The 15228-nt window shown below is 36.2% G+C and overlaps 2 protein-coding genes and 1 pseudogene across 2 annotated transcripts; 1 reads left to right on the top strand and 2 right to left on the bottom strand.

The window, feature by feature from the left end:
- Window positions 1–207: 207 nt before the first annotated feature.
- Window positions 208–3575, bottom strand: LOC141822831 (uncharacterized). The gene is made up of 2 exons (XM_074710145.1): window positions 3445–3575; window positions 208–730 (listed from the first exon to the last, which is right to left on the bottom strand). Exon 2 carries the CDS (start codon window positions 708–710, stop codon window positions 408–410), a length of 303 nt encoding a protein of 100 aa, XP_074566246.1. The 5' UTR covers window positions 711–730; window positions 3445–3575; the 3' UTR covers window positions 208–407.
- Window positions 3576–7309: 3734 nt separating this feature from the next.
- LOC141824707 (protein GLUTAMINE DUMPER 3-like) lies at window positions 7310–8166 on the top strand. The gene has a single exon (XM_074712036.1). The coding sequence runs from the start codon at window positions 7353–7355 to the stop codon at window positions 7839–7841; it is 489 nt and encodes a 162-aa protein (XP_074568137.1). The 5' UTR covers window positions 7310–7352; the 3' UTR covers window positions 7842–8166.
- A 2706-nt stretch (window positions 8167–10872) lies between these two features.
- On the bottom strand, window positions 10873–12140 carry LOC141822748 (zinc finger protein CONSTANS-LIKE 5-like; annotated as a pseudogene).
- Window positions 12141–15228: the final 3088 nt, after the last annotated feature.

The raw sequence follows: 15228 nt of genomic DNA on the forward strand, positions 1-15228 counted from the left end.
TGATTGTGTAATTATTCACAGAACACTAGAGAATGGTTCACAATGGCAAGTTCCAATCAACAGGCAAAAATAAGAGCATGGGAGCTGTGCTGCATTCATTCCTCTCAAACTGCAAAGAAAAACTCCAGAAATGTTTCACAAATGTTGCTCCAGCATTCCTCACAAACTGCTAAGAAAAAACTCCAGACACGATTCAATCTGTCAAACTAAAAATCAGAATTCCATCTGGGGCATTTAGATCAATAGACGAAATCCAAATCCGCAAACATTGCTAAAAAAACTCAAAATTTGTGCCATTTTCACACAACATGCACATTTTTCCAATGCCCTTTTGTCATTAATGAGACCAATGAAATATTATGAATCATCCATGAAAACCAATGCAACAAGGTCATTTCCATTACAGATCAAAAGAACTTGAGTTTGCCATTGTGCAAAGAAGCAGCTTTGGCCTCACAAAGAGCCTTTTCAGCTCCAGACATTCCAGCGCACGCATTTGCAGCCCCCAAAGTAACAGCAAAGTACAGATAGATGGTGCATAGGAATGCCAAGAGAGCTAGCATCGTCAATAGGAACCTGTGCCGCTGGAAGAGAATAGACCAGCCATCTGACTCCTCGAGGCTTGACGCTGGTTTCTTAGATGAGGATGCAACCAAATTTGCAGGCTGTGATCTCCTTCGAGGAGAAGACACTGAATCGACAACCATCATGCTTTAAGCTGCCCAAGGTCCTGGATCAGATAGAGTAGTGAGTCATGGTTATGTTATGGGAAAATTTGTAGCCATATATGCGCCATTGGAGCAGCTTCATGATGAACATTTAAGAGAACAATTGCACATGAAAAAGTGGAATAGCCAACAGAAGAAAAATACAAATTAACCATGTTCAGTAGCAATCTCAGATCTCTTTATATTATATGGTATTCAGCATAGAGAAATTGAGGGAAAATGATAAAGACTGGTTGACTTGAGTCTGTTTGATTTTGTGGTGGAATGATATTGCATTCAGTTGACATATAATCAAAGATGCGGAAGGGTAGGCGAGGATGATGTACATGGCAGAAGCAAGTATGAACACACTGAATTAGAAACAAGCTAAACATGGACAGGCACTATGACATGATAAGAGAACTATAGGAAAAGATGCTTATGGGCAATAAATTTGTTGGATATTCCGTATCCATTAACATAATCAAACAAGGTTTAAACTTCCTCTTGTAAACAATGGTGCTGAGTGCTTAAAAACTAAAAGTTAATCTCTGTGCATGTAACAGGCATAAACTTGGAAAATATTGACTATAAGATAGTTGCATAACAATGTAACATGTGTATGCTTATATGTTGGCATGCTTTTATTTAGATTATTTGGTCAATGTTATGACAATGCTTGCCATATCATGGACCTTATAAATATCTCTTGCCAACTGCAAATAGTTTTGGTTACATTTAAACAGACTGAGACAAGCCCTGCATCTGAAAATATCTGCACTTGACACTTAATGTCAGTGCATTAACAGAGATAAACCACCTAGTTTAAACTGTATCAAGCGAGCTTTTTCTTCCTATTGTGACTAGCATTATTCCTTTATGTCATATGCAAAATTCACTTCCACTTTATGGACTATGGTACAAAAGCCATAAATCAAGTATCTACTTAGATACAAATATATGAACTGTTCTAGGTGACCAATATTTGATGAAAATTATTGTATAAGAAAAGTGAAGGTCAATGAAATATTACAACATAAACAAGGAGAATGCAGGAGATATTTTTAACAGCCATTACTAGACAAAATAAGGAAACAACAATAAATAGAAGAGTAACAAAGGCGGGCAACTTTGCTAAAACAAGTCACAGTGAATGGTTGAGTAAAAGATTAAAGCCATAAGTTGTAAGAAGAGTTTATATGGAAAGTGTGTTGCCTATCATAGGTGCAGACTCAATTGTTTAGAAATAGGAAGACAATACATCAACAGTAATTTATAATAAAATACTTAGACCATCAATTCTGAATGCAGCAGCTCCTTCGAAACATGATAAGATTGTCAAAACCCTTAAAATGCACACTAAACAGGGACTTGATAGAGTTTGGATTGATAATCAGAATCAAACTTCATAATGATTTATTTCATTAATTAAGTTCATAGGAATACTGAATTACACTAGTTTTGGCCTCTAATTTTGCCTCATCCAAAAGGTTTAAAGCATTTAAGCATTTAATTTAATACAGGAATAAGAAACCAAGTTAGTCCCAACAATTAAAGGTTGGCTAAATGAATCTTATCCCATCAATGAACTCTTTGAAGTGTTATATTACCAGTAATATCCAAATCATACAAATCATGTTGGTTAAGAATAAAGTAAAATTTTCTATGGAAGATGTACTAATTGCACTTCAACTTTAATTGATAAAACTTGTCTAATTAAAGTATCTATTAATCCCCTTTAAATATGTTCATACCATCATAATCTATTTTCATCAAACATTAATTGCTTCTAGATAGTAATATTCCTTTTATTATTTCATCCTTTTTTAGTAATTTCATTCATTCATCTTAGTATTTTCATCTCTATTAGACCTTTTTTTTTTGTAGATGTTGTTTCTTAACTACCAAACACAAACCCATAAAATATAACAAGTCATATCATATTCTTCAAAATTTAGCCCAACGGTTGCACAATGGTTGCACAAGATTTCAGAAGCTGATATGCTTTCCAAATACTTTCTTTTTTTCCTATTAAAATGTTTCTTTGAATAATAAAGTGACCTAGAATTTTGTTGATGCACAAAACTAAATCCAATCCTGACTAGTATGTACTGCCTATCCTACAATACAGGTCATTGTTACCGTCCTGTATGAATGCAGCTAAACAATAGGCAAGTAATAAGGCTGTATTGTTATGTATTTGTTACTGTTGGTGCTGTTATTATGTAGAACTCTAGGAATGTAAATAAAAGTTCATATCATCTCACATTTGCACAAAGGTTGATGAGAAGGAATCTGGAATCAATTTGGCTTGTGATAGATCCTTACATGCTCAGAAAGTTAGCATTTCACTAAGATACAAGCAACATTGACTGATAAATGTCCGTATGTCACTAACTTCTAATTCTAACCAAAACATAAATCTCAAAGACGTGGAGGATTTTCCAGAATAAGCTCAAGCAGCTTCAATGCTACTTCAACCAAGACATGCAATCTGCAAAGCTGAAATTTATACTTCCGAAAACAAAATTTGAATAAGAGAGAAGAATAACAAAAAGGAAAAAAATCAAGGATCTCAGAGAAAATATTCTGTATTGGGCGAAGACGCAGCAGCGGCAAACCAGCGACGAACCCGAACTAGAGATCTATCAAGAAAAGGCGGAACCCTAAAAAACGAAGACGAGAGATCTAAGGAATCAACGAACGCTAGGTTGAACGAACGGTTGCAGATTCTTACCGGCCGCCGGGGGCCGAGGCGAGATTAGGGATCCGAGGAAGGAGCAGCGCTCTCGGCTCTACCGAATCGGCGTTCCGAGAGAGATTGAAGAAACAGCGTGTGGACTATGAGACGACGAACGAGTGAGTGACACAGTGCAACAAGTCCAGCTGTAGGAAGAAAGAGTCGCGTAGAAGCGACACGTAAACACGCTTTTGGTTCGATAAACGGTTTAGTCGGGGTTTTTTTCCGACACTTGCACGAATGGGTTCGGGGCGGGTATGAATTTTAATCCCGAGCATGCCCCGATTCTTTAAAAAACACGGGTCGGTTTATGGGGAATTTGTGGTCTCAATGATCTTGAGGCGTTTCACAAAACACTTGTTGATTGAGGGAAGAGTCATTTAATCCCCGCGGGTTCGGGGATGGGGATTCCCCGAACCCACGGGTTGAATGGGGGCGGGGATTATCGGGGGCGGGGATGTTAATAATCCGCCCCCGCCCCGCCCCATTGCCACCCTTATGTAGAAAGAAAGAGTCGCGTAGAAGCGACACGTAAACACGCTTTCGGTTCGATAAACGGTTTAGTCAGCCGACACTTGCGCGAACCGGTTTTATGAATTTTAGTCGTTAGATTTGACAAAATCTATAACCTCATTCAAAGTTAAATTTAGAAACCACTTTAAAAAAAAACGCCCTCTATTCACTTAAAATTATTAAATAATTATATTGAAATATTTTAATATTAATTAAAACTGTTTTAATTTGATAAAAATGATTTAATTGGATCAAAATTAAATTAATTTTGATCAAGACAGTGTTACAAAGATAGAGCGATTGATCAAAATTGCTTATTAAAGTAATTACTTCGTTTAAAATAGTTTTAGTCAAATTCCTTGTAATCCTCATGAAAATAAGAGACGTCTTTCTAATTTTTCACTCTATATCTTATTTAATAGTATTCAAAGATTTAAAGGTAATTTTAGAAAATTTTTGTTATTTTGATGCATTTTCACATTTAACATTCCAAATAATTGAATTTATTTTGTCTCTGTCCTTCTTGCAAAATATCCGGGTTTTTGCACTTTCTGGGTTATTCCCGTAACAGTAATTTTAGAAAAATTTTGTTATTTTGATGACCCCCACAAAATATACATATTATTTTTTATTGTTCTTTATAATCTAAGGACCACATGACAAGACCATAGGTATCATTAATTATATTGTTTACAGTGTTTGCTTTGAAGGTGCCATGCATAAATATAATCCTCATCCTTCATAGTCTCTCACATGGATGGGTTCCACTTGTTTGCAATCCAACTGCTGTACGTTTTTTCCTATTGAACTAGGTCAAAATTTGGTTGAGTTAGACATGCTTTCGAGGGGAAATTGGGAGCTTTAATTTTATGAGCCCATAAAGCAAAAGGCCTTAGCAATCCATGCCCTTGTTAAAGATTAAAGTGACTTATAAAAGAGAGAGAGAGAGAGAGAGAGCTTTCTTGTAAGCTTGTTGCTCTTCGAGGAGCATGAGTTTTCACTTTTTTTTCTATCAACTTTGAAAAAAGAAGTCTAAAACAATTCAACAACGTTAAATCGTTCTTATATTTCTTCGTACTGACATAATTTTGTTTAACATAAATCCATTTCAAATGTACTACTAATTTGGAGCAATTAGATATTATTCATGTCATTGGGAATCAGATTCCCCATGCATGTCGCCCCAACTTTACTTTGCTTTCAGGTGGGGGATCATGTTCTTCCCCTCCAAGCAACTACAACTACATATGCAGACATCCTCATCAGGTGCCTCTTGATCCTGATCACCAGTGTTTTCGGTTTCCTCCATCGATCGATCGAATCGGAAGAATTAACTAATTAATTGGAACCCCAGTCGACACTCGACACACACACACACACACACACAGAGTTAATTTGATAATACCTGAATATCGATCATACAGTAGTCTACAGTTAGGTAATATTCATTCATCCTCCATGCATCAACATAAACAACAATGGCGGCCGGCCCTGATACATATGAACACATGACTAAAACGTTTGGTGCCATGCATCATGAGCACTGAGATTCTCCACCAGCAATTCAAACAGTTACTGTATTGTATATGAGTTTTGTTTTTTTTCACTGGGTGCAACGAATGGAACCTGAGACTGTGTGCGTGGTGCAAGCCGAGCTTTGTGATGGCAGATTCCAACACAAAACAAATCCTGTCAGTATCTGCACAATATATATATATTGGCATTTGGTGGGTTGTTATCAGGACTGTGGAAAAGGAATGAGGTTTCTGCACGGTTCCTATTTCCTTTTGCTAAAGAGAGAGAGAGAGAGAGAGTAATTAAACCTTAAACCCTAAAAGATGAACTTGATATAACAGGTTTCCTTACTCATCCAACCATCCAACCTCTTATATATATCAACCCAATGCTTCTTTTTTAAAGGTATATATAGCTTTTCCAAGGGAACTTTGTCATGTGTTGGTTGGTTTTTGGTGGATTTTAATTCCACTCCAAGTGTTATTGATGAAGCAAATTAATAGTGTAAGGACAACGCTATTCATTAATGTCTACGTTTGCATTTACAAGTGTGTGATAAGAGAATTTCTACGACTAAAGAATGAACGAAATACGTACAGCTCTCCAATATATATAATTCATATAACCGAGTGAAAAGAATTATTTAATTAAACTTAATTAAATTTTAGGTAAAAGCATTTATTTATTTATTATTTACTCGTGTGGGTTGTTATTTAGCTAGGTTAAGTGGAGAGATATTTGGCAAGGAAAATAGAGATTTAAGCATATATATAATCATGACACGCATCATATCATGCATCATATTTGTTCCCTACGCCACCACATTATATCATTACCTTGTAGAAAATGCATTACATGAATTGACTCATTTAATGGAGGATATATCGATCGATTAAGGTGAAGAACAAAATAATTTACCTTTGATCGAAAGAGACTTATTCAACTACGAATCAAAGTTAGTTGCCCGTCAAATCTATGTAAAAAAAATTATAGTCTTTACTTTTAAATGGAATAGAAATACTATATTATTAATCATTTTCATCTATATTTTAACTTAGTAATTAAAGGGCATAAAGAAAGAAAAATAAATAATAATAAACAATTTACAATAGTGATGATGCACAATTGAGAGCGGAACCCATCCTCCTCCCTATCCTTTCTTTCATGTCAATTACGATAAAACAAAATACAATTACCATGGAAGAAGAGGAAGAAGACGACAGAGAGATAGACGACCCCACCACCACCCTACTACGCACCATAATTTCATTGCTTGAATCATTGTGGTAGCTAGCTTTCATGAGTCCCTCCATTACCTTTTTATTCTTTCTCAAAAAAAGCTTTGCATATCTAGTGCGTCTCTCATATAATTAATAGTTTAGCATGGGGCCTCCGATCCTATTGGATAATTATGTGCACTCCAAATGGAAGCCAATTAGGTCTTCGCACACCTTAGAGTATTGATACCTCATGGGATTTATGTAAATACACAATCTTGAGGGAATATTGTGTTGGGATTATGTCATTTTCAATATCATAATTAGCTAGAATATAGACTAAATTTAGCATTTTCAATCAATGATGGTACAATGAGGTTTTCAAAGATTATGAATGTTGTTTGTGCTATAAGTAGAAGTTTATATATGATGGTGGTCGATTAGTAGGATAGAACTATCATAGAAAATTAACTTTGTGTATTATTTTTCTACTATATTGGATGTGAAATGATTTGTAGAAAGAGAGGCGAAAAGTTAAATTTACTAAAATACAAGTAGCCATTAGTATAAATAACCCCCCATTGCTTTGCTCATCCCCACACACACACACACACCCACCACTTCAACGCACCGCTGAACGCAGAGCTCAGGACTCTCGCAATGAGGCCGATGAACGGATTCCACGTCACGGGCGCGGCCGCGATGCCGCCGTCGATGGTCCACCGCCCCACCAGCCTTCCGCACTCGGCGTGGCACTCCCCCGTCCCGTACCTCTTCGGCGGGCTCGCCGCCATGCTCGGCCTCATCGCCTTCGCGCTCCTGATCCTCGCCTGCTCCTACTGGAAGCTCTCCGGATACCTCGACGCCGAAGACGGCAGAGACGCCTCCGCGGACTCCGAGGTCGCCGGCGGCGGAGGCGACTCCCTCGTGAAGCCCTCGCCCCCGGAGAGCTTCGTCGTCATCATGGCCGGCGACTGCAAGCCCACCTTCCTAGCCACCCCGGCCGCCGGAGGCTCCGCCGCGTCTTCCTTCAACGGAAGAAGCGGCGCCGCCGGTGACGCCGCCGCGCTGGCTGAGGCAAAGAAGACGGCGGAGAGCGCGGTGAGCTCACTGCGCGGTGACGCGACCCAAGGCAGCCGAGCGATTTAAGTTTTTCACATAGATATACATATTTTCCCCCTTCCTTCCAAATTGTATATTTTCCTATAATTTTATAAACTTTAGAGTCTTTTATGAATTGAGACCACAAATTGGCTCTCAAATCTTTAAACTCAAGATCTTACCTAGATTACGTAGCTAGATTTCATCCAAAACTCTTTCTTTCGATTAAAAAATTTAGAAGGAGAGGGATGCTGTCTCCTCTATACCTTTCCCTGTTCAAAAAGAGAGAGAGAAAGAAGGAAGCACAGGGAATATTTGTGTCCTTTCACAATGCCCTTGCCTACCTGAATTTGGGATATTTGTTTCTTAAAGTGTCCCCAAAATTTTGCTTGTATCAACTGTGAAATAAGTGTGTTTTTGAAAGCCTTTTTCTTTTTTCTTTATATATATATATTCAAGACTTGTTAGAAAAATTAAAGTAAAAAATTTGGCAATTGGCAGTGGATAATATTGCGATGGCAGACAGCAAGGAGGTGAGGGGTCCTGATCTTGAATTAGTTAAAGAGGAGGGGGCAGAGAAGAGAAGAAGTCAGCCGAGGTGGTGGATGAGGAGAATAATTGAAGGGTCAAACCCCTTTTTCATAAACAGACAAAAAACAGGGGCTTTAGGGTAAAGAGTGGAGGGGCCATAGGGGAATGGCTGAAAGGGACTTCACAGCTGAGCAAAAGGATTAAAGAGGCAAATAATTCGAGCCCGAAGGGGGAAAAAATAAAAAAGTGAAGGACCAAGGGTTGTTAGCTTTTGTCCTTGTTTGAGTACTGGTGAAAGGGATTGTTCAATTGATCTTCCTTTAGTGAAAGTAGTGTTACGCTATTAGAGAAGAATGCTGTTGGTTTCTCCTTGCCAAATCTTTGTTTTGAGGTGATAGAAAATCTATCTGTTTTCTTTCCAAGTATACCGAGGAAGAGATAGATATGGTGATAGTTCTTCATCGATGATGAACACACGGCTATGTCTCTCATCATTTTCCCCTTTGCTCATGTACGACGTACACTCTTATATATAATGCATCCTTCCACTTTTCACTTTTCTAAGTAAACAGAACATCAATGTGTAGGTTAGTCTTGGCAAAATGACTTGCAAATTTGAGGGAAGAACATTTAGATCGGGTGGACTCAACGTGAGATGTTCTAGTCAAAATGGAGATGCACTTAAATGCAAGAGGAATCAAAACAAGCTTGATGGATTCGAGAGTAAGAAATGTTGACTGAGGGAATGCTCAAAGTAGTTGAATACAAAATAAATAAATTAATTAATTAAAAGTTTTATAAATAAATAAATAAATTAATATAGGACATTGCATCAACTATGTTAGACTCATAAATTAGCTTAGGAGGTTCGGTAACCAATTATGCACGTTGTACCTACATTCTATATATTCTTCTAATCCACTACATGTCCAATTTTCATAATTTCAACTCTTCTATATTTATCAATAAATTTTGATCAAAATTCATCAATGGACTTAACAAGTTTTGATTGAATTCATTCCAAATTCGATAGGTTTCTACAGTGACCCTGATTTAAATATATCCTAAGTTATCAACTTATCGTCATTCCTAATGATGCTCAAAAGATTTTTAAAATTTCAGCACCATAGTGATTATGTTCTTTGAATAACAACATCATAGTAGTACAATCCTTAGAAATCAATATCATTGTTCTGTGAAATCAACAAAACACTATGGTTCTATTCTTTAAATAACAATATCACAGTGATGTTGCTCTTTAAAACCGACATCAGATCTGGTGTCAATTGACTTAGACTTATAACTTAGTTTGGAAAACTTAGAATCAGTCATATACACTATATGTATCTTTTATACATTCTCCTCATTCACTGCAGGTTTGTTTTCAGAATTTCAACTACTCTAATTTTATTAATGAATTTCAATCAAAATACATTAATGAACTTAACAAACTCTAATTAGACTCATTCTAAGTCTACTAGGTTTCTATAACGACCCTAAACCTTATCATATCTTAAGTTATCATCTTAGAGTCATTTTTAACCGTGTTTAAAAGATTTTTAAAATTTTAGCATTGTAGTGGTTCTATTCTTCCAATAAAAATATCATAGTAGTGTTGTTCTTTTAAATAGTACCAAAGTAATTTTTATTTTTAATTATTTAATTTTAATTTCTTATATTTTTTTCTCTCTTGTAATTAGTTATTAAAAATATAATAAAAATAATTTTTATTTTTATTATTTTTTGTTTAATTTTATAATTTTTTATTAATCTTCTTTTGTATTTTTTGAATTTTTAAAATATTTATTAAAATTCTAAATTAAAAAAAATAAATTTAAAAAATTATCACGAGTTATGTAAATTATAAAAAGAGAGATTTTAAGATCATCAATAACTTTTATATAAAATTTCTTAAATGAAATAATTAAATTTTTTATTTTTATTTAATTCGATTTAAATAAAGAAAATTTATTATTTTTTAAATTTAAGATTGAAAAGACGAGAGAGAGGTATAATCGAAAATAAATGTACAGAAATATCAAACTTTAATATGTCCTTGAGCATTATATATTTTGCAGAAAAAGAAATGATAAATTAAAAAATAAAATATTGTAAGATATAGATACACAAATTCATCTTTCATAAAAAAAAAATATTTTAGGTCCATCATCATCAATGTTATTAAATTTTTCAATGATTAAAAATAAAAAAAACACCTCTTTTTTATCAAATCATCAAAGGTGTAATATTTTAATTTTTTTATTAAAAAATATTTCATCTGATAAAATGATACATTTATCTTAAGTATTATTTTTATTATTATTTTATTTTCCATCTAAATCGAATAACAATTTTGAAATCGTAATTGTTATACAATTGTAAGAAGTGTTATAATTTCATAATTATTATAATAAAAATAAAATTATTTAAAATTTTCAAAAAAATTAAATAATATTTTTAAATCTAAAATTAGATCGAGTTTCATCCGTCCGTAATTAATTGTAGATCATTAGACAAGATATATTGTGCATTATCATTTTCAATTGATTCAGTTCAAATTAACTCCACCAAAGAGCCGAGCATCAGGAGGGCGATGCCGTAGCCGGCCTCCACCGACGGGAACTCCGCCGCAAAGCCGCCCACCACCGCTTCCAGCTCCTCCCTCTTCGCGAACCTCCCATCGATCCGTGGCCGCTTCTCTGCGTACGCCTTCCGCGACTCGTACCGGCTCATCTTCTCGAACCACCGGGTAGGCCTCGCCTCCCAATCCGTCGAGGCGGCCGCTCCGCTGTGGGCATTCGCGGCATCTGACGCCGTGCCTCCGCTCGCGCTCCCGTCCGGTACCATTTCCGCCTCCGACGACCATACCTGCTCCAATGATCCAATCCACCTGCAATTCCGTGAGAAATTCCAGATTGGCATACAAATGGGCTTTTTAGATCTAGGGTTTGATGTGCACTCACGATGTGGCTCATGGACCCTGTGATGTAGGAGCTGTAGGAGGGATTCGATTGACCACGGTTGAGATCGACGGAGGCATCGGGCTGGAGGAATGACGACGGAGGCAGCCGAGGGTCCACGTCGCCGGTGAGCTTGGCGAGGACGGGAACGACGCTGTCCGTGTGGCGTTTTCGCGTGTCTATTGAAGCAGTGCATTCCATCGATCACAAGGCAGGGGTCGACTTCCGAGAAGAGGCAATCCCGATAACTAAGCTCCGGCGCCGCTCCAATCGATTTGGGTCGACTCGGGAGGAGCCACGACTCGGCCCTGGCCGCCGCGTACGTCGCCGCCTCATCCTCGTCCGCGAGCAGGAACGCGGCCGCGGCGGCATAGGTTTTGAGCGGCTCCAGGAAGGGGAGGAGCGGGACGCGGTCGTGGGGGCGGCACAGAGGTTTGGCGCCATCGATGTCGGTGTCGCAGGAGACACAGAGCGCCCCTCCCTCCAGGTCGTGCGCCCGCGCGTCGCACCCCCGCAGAGTTACGCCGTGTAGGCACCGCAGCACAGCACTGCCGCTGCCGCCTTGCACGAGTCGCTCCGTCGCCGCTCCCAAATTCTTCCTTCCGCCTCCGCTTCACTCGCCATTTTCTCTACCTTTCGAGTGCTCCGCCGCCGCTCCCAAATTCCGCCTCCGCTTCACTCGCCATTTTCTCCACCTTTCGAGTTTAATTCCGAGCTGGAATCGTTTTACGAATTAATTATAAAGAAGAGTAGAAGAAGATGTAAAATGGGCGATCCATTTAACAAAGTACTCAGCATTTGATTGTAAGATACAGTGGGACCCTGTGGTAGGTCTGGAGTATAGCCACTCATAGAGCGGGTGTAATTAAAACTATATATTATAAGTTCTTTAAAATATAGATTAAAAAAAGTATATAATTCAGCGACAGCATGCTGTTATGTTTAATATAATTTGTAGAATACATGGTCTTGAACTAATGTATTATAATTAATATTTTTGGCTTTATTTAATTAAAATTAAAAGTCTTTTTGCATTTTTCCAATAGATCATTCAAGAAAGTGAATTCTATTTTAATAATTTTAAAAATTAACATGGTGTTTCCCCCCTTCTTTTATACTAGTAGAAAACATGTGATATTCATGATTATCTCTACGTGTTAAAAACTAAGGAAGTCCAATTTAACTAATTCAAAATACGATGAGAATTAGGAAATATCTTGTACTATTTAAGCGTGCTTTTTTTTTATAGTTGACATCAGATATTCAAAGTAATTAATCCTAAGAGTGACGGATCTCGTCATACAGAAAATTTTCAATTGAGTTTCGAACTCTAGATGCATAATCTATCTTTGATGACTTAATCATCTCACTATTACTCTAGGGGCAACTATTTAAGCATGATCGATCAAACTAAAGATGTTAATTGTGGATGAAAATGACACACTTTAGCCCTCTATTTTCATGCCCTATGGAATTCTCAGTCTTCACCTAGTTAATATGGTGCGCTATCATTATCAAACCACACATATAAAGACATTTGAGGGAAACAATTAATATATGAATGCAAAGTGACCATTGCATATATGTATGTATATTCTTGTTTGGCCTTCTTGGATCATTAGGGTTTAGGGAGAGACCAGATGTAACCTTAGCTGCCAAGTTAAACCACTCTGGACAACTTCATGTGCCTACCTCTATAATCTAAGTCCAATTCAAGTTTGATCTAGTTGTCTGATGCATGACATGTGTGATGACTTGTTACACGGCTCTTCTTATTTATAGGAGTATAACTCGACTTGAGGTCGACTAGCTATAAGGTAGCAACAAATAGCTCTCCCAATAGTCAAAAGACTAGACTAGCAATACATCACTAACTAACACGACTCTTGAGTTGATCGACCAAATCAAAGAAAATCATAGCCCTAGGCTTTATATATTTTCTCAAGAGATTAGGTAGCTATTTATCTTCATGCCCTTTTTCCCTTTTTTTTTTAGTTCATTATTTGCTTTATATTCAGGGCCTACAAAGCTTTGCCAAATTATGGTGGGACGTATATCATTCTATGAAATAAAAAACAAAAATAATTGACAAAAAACAAATAGAAATTAAGAAAGTTTAGGAGGAAATTAATCAGACAACTAGATCTTTCTTCTGTGTAATCTGCTGGGATTGGACAGCTAGATCTTAGATAGATGGCTTAGATTCTGCGGAACAAGATTAGATTTGCACTTAGATCCTGTCTCAAGTCTCCAACTCCAACTTCAACTCCAGTGTCACTTTGGATTTGAAACTAGATCTTCCAACATATACAAATATTCACTTACATTATAATCAGTTGAATTATATAGATTTTGTAAACGACCATTAATTAGTCATGCAAATTATTGATTTATTAGAAATATTTTATATGAAATGGAAGTTTAGTTAAGTTTTCAAAGCTAGATAAATTTCAAATAATAATTAACCTACGTACGTTTCTTGCAAATAATGCTGCTATATATATATATATATATATATATATATATATATATATATATATATATATAAAATCAAAAAGGTGCACTTACTTAATAAGATCATGGCATTTAAAAAAAATAAATCAAAACAACACATCAATATATTTTTCATTTTAAAAAAATCATTATTTTAGTGTTATTGTAACAACTATGTTATAATTGCTATAATGTGTTAAAATAAATAGATATATAAAAGTATTATATCAAAATATTGTTCATCAACTTTGTTAAAATTACTCAAACTTAATTAAAATTATTTTAACTTGGTATAGACCATTTTAAAATTGTTATAACAGCTATAATAGCTGCTACGTTGGTACACTCGTATAAAGTAAATTTAACTAAGTCGAAGTAATTTCAATTAAGTTTAAATGAATATGATAAAGTTTATAAAAAGTGTTTTGATACAAAAGTGTTTAATATATGATTATTTTGGTCGAGTTGAACTAAAGAAAAAAAATTAAGCTGATTTACTTTTAACACGTTACAAGCTATAATAATATATATTAAAATAAGAATATTTTCTAGATGAAATATATATATATATATATATATATATATATATATATATGCATCAATAATTCATACATTAATATGTATTAGCAAAGGATTATATAGATTAAAAATTAGCTCACACGCATTGACAACATGTATTGATAGATTACATGATAGATCGATGTCTAAAACAAGTGCACCACCACATAATATTAGTATATAACAGTTATTAAATGGCTAATTAAATAGGATAATTTAGAAGATTGTGATATTAATTAACTAACTAATTCCTTGTGATATTAGTTAGTTAATTATCACAGTTTTTTAAATCATCTCATAGCCGGAGTGACAAGTCGACAACGTTGTCGTCGTCACCATCGCCGGCGTCGTCAGCCTTATTAGGGCGGGAAGTGGCGGCAGCTGTGGCGGCGAGGAGCTCGCGAGCTTGGCGCGCGGTGTCGCGCCAAGCCCGCTTGGCCAGGCTCCGCTCGAACTTGTGGGCGTTCTGGTGGCCGCCCAACGCCTGCGAGCTCAAGAACTGGCGGCCGCAGTAGGCGCAGGAGAACAACCGAAGCGGCGGCGATGACGTCAGGGAGTCGAGGCCGAGTTCGAGGTTGACTTCCGCCGCCGCCGCCTCCTCTTCGTTCTTCCTCTTCTTCTTCTCGGAGTCCATTAAAAAGAGGAGAGTGGGGAAAGCCTTTGGGTCTGGTGGACTCTATTTATGGTGTAGAAGCCTATTTAATTTATTATATAATTAAAGAATATCTTATAATAGTCGTTTAAAAAATAATGTATGACATATTTTAGCATATATTCAATTATATTTTAGTTAAAATATAATTAAGTGAATAAAGAAATTAATCAACAATTATTTTTTAAATAGTATTGTTTTTAATAATTTAAGTTTTCGAATTTAAAGAGATTAGTTAAAA

Source organism: Curcuma longa, chromosome 3 (genome assembly GCF_044706935.1).
Source record: "Curcuma longa cultivar G26 ecotype Majalengka, Jawa Barat chromosome 3, ITB_CL_G26_1.1, whole genome shotgun sequence".
Lineage (NCBI taxonomy): Eukaryota > Viridiplantae > Streptophyta > Magnoliopsida > Zingiberales > Zingiberaceae > Curcuma > Curcuma longa.